The sequence below is a fragment of the Embiotoca jacksoni genome, unplaced genomic scaffold, assembly GCF_022577435.1.
Source record: "Embiotoca jacksoni isolate LCO1_2020_lvr unplaced genomic scaffold, fEmbJac1.0.p SCAF_137, whole genome shotgun sequence".
Lineage (NCBI taxonomy): Eukaryota > Metazoa > Chordata > Actinopteri > Embiotocidae > Embiotoca > Embiotoca jacksoni.
The window spans coordinates 117,501-125,000 of record NW_027185271.1 but is presented as its reverse complement, the minus strand read 5'-3'; the positions used below and the strand labels follow the sequence as shown (position 1 = coordinate 125,000).

Below are 7,500 nucleotides of genomic sequence, written 5' to 3'. Positions count from 1 at the left end.
GAGCTCTATTTCAGCAGCAGCTTCTGTCGCTTCAATTCACTTCAGGTCATTTCATTTGTGCAGTTCAGAGATGAATCAATCTGTCTCCCTTCACTCACTTCACTGTGTTTATGTCATGTTTAAGAAGAAGGTTGAACAATGTATGTTCTTCATCCAGGACAGAGGCAGTATGGATATCAAACGTTTACACACCAACATGTTAAAACTCTCCACTGACGATGATGTCGTACCTTCTCTTTTGGTGTTGCGAAGACATTTGACTTTGGGCAGTTTGGTGAGAAGCTGACAGTCACTTTCTGAAAGAAAGAAAGAAAGAAAGAAAGAAAGAAAGAAATAGCATGAACAGAATACGATTAATCTATAACAGAGGAGCGCTGTGTCAAATATATCCAGATCATTTCTCTTTGGGAAAGTTTTCAACAGTAGGACGAAAATTCAAAGCTTCCGTTTGACACGTCAGACGTTTGTCGCTGCTGTTCAGTCTGCTGAATTGGTAATAATATATTATTATGAATATAACTGCTGTAAAACATGTTCAAAAAACACTGTGGTGCAGAGTGACAAAATGAGAAGGAATAAAACTGAAACTGAAATTAACATTTCATTCATGTTGTGCTTTAAAATAATAATTGTACTCAATATTAAACTGGATTCAATAGTTCTGTGTGTTTTAACAGTAAATACAAACTTGAACTGAAGTTTTCAAATAAGGAGGCAAGAAGAGAATTTTTCATTTTATTTTTTATACAGTTTAACAAACTAAGAGATACCGTTGTGTTTTCATGAGGTTTATTATCATATGAGGATATTTATGTTTTCTTACGCTCTATTACATCACTTAGCATGAAGGTACCGACATAAAAAATCATTAGGATTAGATTATATTAACTGATTAAACCAGAGTTAATAACAAACAGTTTTAACCTGCAGACCTTCGACAAAACCGACATATTTATGTTGTGTTTTATATGTTTATTTATGTCTCTTTATTTATGTTATGTTTTATATGTTCATTTATGTCTGTTTATTTATGTTATATGTTTTATAGGTTTAATTATATCTGTTTATTTATGTAATGTTTTATAGGTCTAATTATGTCAGTTTATTTATGTTAGATGTTTTATAGGTTTAATTATGTGTGTTTATTTATGTTATGTTTTATAACAGTTGTGACCCTTTGTGAAAGTCGTGACCTCCGTCTCAGCTGTGACCCTTTGTGAAGGTTGTGACCTCCATCTCAGCTGTGACCCTTAGTGAAGGTCGTGACCTCTGTTTCAGCTGTGACCCTTAGTGAAGGTCGTGACCTCCGTCTCAGCTGTGACTCTTTGTGAAGGTCATGACCTCCATGTCAGCTGTGACCCTTCGTGAAGGTCGTGACCTCCATCCCAGCTGTGACCCAAGGAGACGCCTCACTGCTCATTCAACACCAACTTCTCCTTTCAAAGAAACGCTGCGACTCACTGAACGATTCACTCTTTAAATCTTAAAGCTCCTTTTTAACGTGGAAGTTTAATCCAGACGATCACTGATTCATACTTTAATCACCTGGATTATTATTATTATTATGGATTATTTTCTGTCTCTGTTAATATGGGATGTTATTATGGGATGTCATGTTTCCACAGTATATTATTATGGGATGTCATGTTTCCACAGTAGATTATTATGGGATGACATGTTTCCACGGTATGTTATTATGGGATGACATGTTTCCACAGTAGATTATTATTCGATGACATGTTTCCACAGTAGATTATTATGGGATGTCATGTTTCCACAGTATATTATTATTTTTTGATGACATGTTTCTATTCAGTACTGTTAACACTGATCCTGCTGCTGTTGCTCATTTACATGTTTTCTAACTTTGGTTCCTGGTGTGTATCCGTCCTCTCTAGTACCTCCATCTTCTCTTCAGGGTCTAAATCTGGCTCTACTTCACCTTCAACACTTTCCCTTCTAGTTCTGGCACCACCTTCTCTGACTGGCTGTCAGGTTGGTGACTCAGGAGGATTTTAATAAAAGCAGAGAAAAGTTCTTAAAGGTATTCAGAGCCACTGGTTACAGATTAAGTTTTCAGTTTTCTTCCTGGAATATTTAGTGTTCATGTTTTATCCTCTCTGATGAAAACTACATTTACATGTTTCTTTATGTTTGTAGTTCACGTCTGTCTGTTTTGAGACTCCCTCATGTCTCTGTGACTAATCTGCTCTACGTTCTCTTCTGCTTGCTGTATTTCACCTGGACGTTGTGTCTCCCTGGAGATGGGCTGGACACAGCTGCAGAGGAGTCTTCCTTCAACTCGTAGGTCTCCTCTTTGATCCAGAACGGAGGGTCGCTTTTTTTTTTGTCTCCACTTTATCCTGAAACTGAGGACGCAGCTGCTGCAGAAACATTCGTCCCTCTGACCTGGTAAAGGTCTCATCTCTGTTATCTCTGACACCTGAGTGTGTGTGTGTGTGTGTGTGTGCGTGCGTGCGTGCATCTGTGTGTGTGTGTGTGTGTGTGTGTGTGTGCGTGTGTGTGTCTGTGTGTGTGTGTGTGTGTGTGTGTGTGTGTGTGTGTGTGTGTGTGTGTGTGTGTGTGTGTGTGTGTGTGTGCAGCTGCAGCTCACCGTCCTCACTGAAGTCGTCCACCAGAATGATGTCATGGATGAGATGAACCGGAGTTCTGTTTAAAACACTGCAGAGAAACACAGAAGAAAATATCATTAGTCTCAAAAACACAGACAAACAAATGTGTGCAGTACACACACACACACACACACACACATACACACACACACACACACACACACACACACACACACACACACACACACACACACACAGACAGACACAGATACACACACAAACTCAGGTGCTCATGAATCCATTACGTACGCGCTGCACGCCATATGAAACATCATATTGAAAATGTCAGCCCAAATTCCTTTTATGAAAATGTACGACATGTCGGCTCTAAAAAACTATTTCATTAAATGGAAGATTGAAACATAAAAAATTCATAAGTTTTACTGGAAGAAAATGAGAAAATGTGTTTTGTTATGGAAGAGTTTCTGCTCTGGTTTATTTTATTATTTCTACTGTTCAATCCTCCATGTTCATCATTCCCTCTGGATGAGGCTGAGGAGGAAGAGGAGGATGAAGGGCATAAAAGGATAAAAGGGGGAAAGACAAGTGATGAGGAAGAGGAAGACTGATAGAGAGGATTAGGAGGATGAAGAAAAAGGATGAGAGAGGAGACATGGAGAAAATGACTATAGAAGGAAAGAAGGAAGCATACAGGAGGAGAGGAAGGAGGAAAGATGGAAGAAAATATTAAGAAAGAAAAGGAGGGAAGGAAACTGGAAAAAAGGAGGAGGAGGAAGAGAAGCAGAATAAAAGAGAAAAGGAGGGGAAGGACGGAAAGAAGGAAGCAAATGAGATAAAAGGAGGAGAGGAAGACAAGATAAAACTGGAATAAGGAAGATAAGAGGAAATGAGAGGGTACAGAGGAGGAAAAGGAGACGCAGGAACTGATAAAAGGAAAGGGAAGGAGGGGAGGGGATGCGAAGGAACTCAGGACTCAGGCATCTATCAGTTCATCAATCAGTTCATCTATCAGTTCATCTATCAGTTCATCTATCAGTTCATCAATCAGTTCATCAATCAGTTCATCAATCAGTTCATCTATCAGTTCATCTATCAGTTCATCTATCAGTTCATCAATCAGTTCATCAATCAGTTCATCTATCAGTTCATCTATCAGTTCATCAATCAGTTCATCAATCAGTTCATCAATCAGTTCATCTCTGCTACAGACAAACGTGGATGAATGGACACAAATATCTTTTCTTTCTGCGTCTCTTCACCTTCTCTCTCTCTTTATCAACTTACACACACACACACACACACACACACACACACACACACACACACACACAGTTCACAGGCCACCAGCTCTGAGGCTCCGCCCCCTCAGGAGTGCAGAGGAGCAGCTATCTCCAGCTCACAGAGAATATAATCACAGCTGACAGTCACAGAGGAGCACCTTCATATCTGAACTCAACTCTATAACAATCTGAAGGGATTTTATTATTTATTTATTTTTCTGAAAGATTTTCATGACCTACAGCTTTCATCCAGAGTGCCTGGAGAAGTGTTTCTGGAGCGGAAGTGAATCTGACCCACTCTGAGAAATCTGATGCTAAATGGGTGCTGCTGATCAGGTCAGAGGTCAGAGGTCAACTCCCACAGGAAACGCCCGTTCTGAGCTAGATAACACAGACTGGAGGGGGTCAACGTGGAGAAAGACGAGAACAGCTGCAACAAACAAGCAGGTTCTTTAAAGAACAGGACAAAAGAGATGATGTCACAGCCTGTTGTCAGCCATGTTGATTTGAACTGTATTATTAAATGTCAAACTACACCGCCCCCCCACCCCCCCAACAAGTCCTCCAACACACGTGGGAATACAGGTTGTTTGTTGGTCTACATTATGTAAGTAACTTAACGTACGTTGCTTTAGTTAAACATGAAAGTCCTACATGCACGTAATTTTCAGGCCAAGGACAGACTGACACAGTGTCCTCTACTGTTCTCTAGTGGCCTGACGGGTGTATTACACATTCTGCCGTGATACTGGGCTGAAGAGGAAGAAAACACCCGAGTAATCCAACCCTTTTAGGAGGAGAACGCTTTTATTCACTCTAATTAACCACATTTACTGTAAACACGTACAAACGGTGTCAAATTTGGGGAAAAATCATCAGAACTTGGTCACAACTGCTGAGAATGAGTTTGAACTGCAGCTACGAGCTTCAGTTTGAGTTGTAGATCTCAATTTGTGAGTTTTCTGGGTTACGGTGAACTGACAACACGAGACAGGTTGAATGTCAGTGAGCATCAGTTGTTACACTTTTGTTTGTGCCCTGAAAACTCTCGGCTGCAGGCAGCACGTGTTTTGTGAGCAGGTGCTGCAGCTCCCAATCCTCCGTTCCAGGTTTCAGATTGTGTTGGCGCTCTGCTGGCTGGATTTATGGATTTATTTACACCTGAGAAGTGACGCTTTCAACCGTTGGCCGCTAGATTTCTTCTGCTTGCCTGGTTACTGTAAAAGCACGCTGTCACTCTGTCCTTCATGTGGAGGGGGTGTTTGTTGTAGCGCAGAAACTCAATTTTCTACAGGTGAGAAGTCAAATTAGTTTCTTCTGTTTATGTGGTATTAGACTTCGCTGCAGGGCTAAATTTTGTTCTTTTATCCTCTTTAAAACATTCTCCTTTTCTGTCTGTCTCTGTTTACACCTCACCTCAGTTCCCTCCCTCTTTGTTCCCCTCTCTCTCTGCCTGATTGGTTTCTGACAGCCAGCTCCTCCATCCTCCACCTCGCTGGAGTAATTCATCACTCTTTTCTCTCCACCTCTGCATCCGCCGCTTGTTCCACTCATCCACATCCTGCCGTCTTTCTCCAGCCGATTTCTCTATCAGGACCACGGACAGCAACGGAGGAATTTTACTGCAAAATTATCTGAAGAAATCTTTAAATCCGAATCATGATTCGATCTTTTTCTAAATAAACACATTTTCAAATATGCAGCACAAAAAATCATGTCTTAAAAACAGATTTATCTTTTTTAAAGTGAGTACTTCACCTCTTTCACTGCATCTTAAATCTGTCTCACCCCGACAGAAAGCCTTTCCCAGCAGATCTGTGGAAACTGTTCTTGGAAAGAAATCCTGATTCAGCCACTCAATATGCTCTGTTCTGTCCAACCTGCAGTGATGCATTCTGCTATATATCTGCACCCAGTAAATACTGTCTCATCACCGCTGATCTACTGAGCTGTACGTCTGCATTCATCAGTCCCAGTGTGGAACCAGAGCCCGAGCTGTCCCTGCTAATCTGCACACATCTACATCTATATTCACTAATTATGTCTCATGACTGTTTATGGACTGGATGCTGTATGTAGAAGCTCATCAGTGTCTGTCTAATGCCTCATACAAGCAATGAATGGAGAGAAGATGGAATAAAAAGTCTCATTACTGATGATCTGAGATGTTACATTCCCATCCTGTAAATACAAACAAATACTGTGTAATTACAGCAGATGGAGCTACTAAACACGTTTCTGATGAATGCTGTTTAATCAGGAATAACAATATTCTTTCTGAGATGTTTTGGGGGAACGACATATCTTTTTTGGGGCTTGAGCTCAATGTAAAAACTACAGTTTAACAAAATTTAGAGAAGGATGAAGATTGAGAGAGAAGAATATAAGAAGAGGACAACAGAGGGCCTCGAATGCCTTTTTAAAACAGTCAATGAGCTGCAGACAGCAAACTCTATAAATCCTGCTCTTCTTCTTGCTAATAAATCCTGAGTGATGAGCTGTAGGAAGTGATTTGGACTCTTTGCTATGCGTTTTTAGGACCACTGAGTCAGAAAGTGCTGAGCTGCTGCTGATCTAGAAGTGCCATTTCTACACTCCCGATGACTGCTGGCTGCTGAGCAGAGCAGGATGGTTGCTTGGCTGGATTACAGACTGACTGATGGACCACCAGAGTAATTAGATGGCTAACCGTGGTTTGTTTTACAGGCTTTCTGAAGCCTGATCTCGTCTTAGACTGATTAATTTATTAATGAAAGTTAAAACTATAAGAAAGGGCTGTGTTTGACCATGACATTGTTTCTACATGAAATTTTATCAAAAGTTATTTGTACAAAAATTACATTTCTGTTATGCTTTAAGAAATCCATTTTAAAATCTCTGGAAATGACACCTTAAGTCGATATCGTATTAAAATCACGATCTCGATTCAGGCTTCTATACGCCCTCATTTCTGAATCCCAACAATTCTGCTGCATTTTCATTCGGGACATCGGCTGCACCAAAACAAGTGCTTCTACTCTCCCTCAACCAATAACAATGCAGCATTCCACCACGTGATGCAGAACAGCAGAAACCGGCAGGAAGGACGTTGAGTTCTTACCTGCCCGCTGAGAACTGCATGCAGCTCGCAGGACTGCGCACAGCTTCAAGGAAAACTACCAGACATTGGAGTGGTTTGGAAAAGTAGGTGGCCCAACATATTTCAGTGCTCAGTGTGATGCCTCCTTGGAGTGTTTGCTGGTCAATAAATGGAAATATTCCAAAGCTACAGGGATGTAGATCTCCTCTTCTCTCTCAATTTAAAGAGTTTCTTGTCTTTTATTTGCACAAACAGTACGAGATGCAAAGCGGAGCGATGTACTGATATTTCCTCAATGCGTTTGTGCTGCCTGAGACACGAGGGATGGAGATGATTGTAATTTGTGTCATTGTGCTTCGAGTGCCCTCACAAACAGAAAAATTTATCACAATCAGCAATTAATGAAGGCAAGTAAACAAAAACAAAGGTAGGTGCTGGCTGGATATCAGAACAAACATTGAATGAACCCTTTCTGAAGTCCATTAACATGCAGCATGTGTGCAGGCTTGGCTGTGGATGTAAAATGAACAGAAAAGACCAGATATGT

At 40.7% G+C, this 7,500-nt stretch overlaps 1 protein-coding gene across 1 annotated transcript in view; it reads right to left on the bottom strand.

The window, feature by feature from the left end:
• The window catches only part of galnt14 (UDP-N-acetyl-alpha-D-galactosamine:polypeptide N-acetylgalactosaminyltransferase 14 (GalNAc-T14)), a 133,358-nt gene that overhangs the window by 45,284 nt on the left and 80,574 nt on the right, over positions 1-7,500 (bottom strand). Inside the window, exons 4-5 of the mRNA XM_069147237.1 lie at positions 2,615-2,682; positions 231-296 (exon numbers count right to left, since the gene is read on the bottom strand). Of these exons, the coding sequence (XP_069003338.1) occupies positions 231-296; positions 2,615-2,682 (134 nt within the window). The remainder of the gene's footprint in view (positions 1-230; positions 297-2,614; positions 2,683-7,500) is intronic.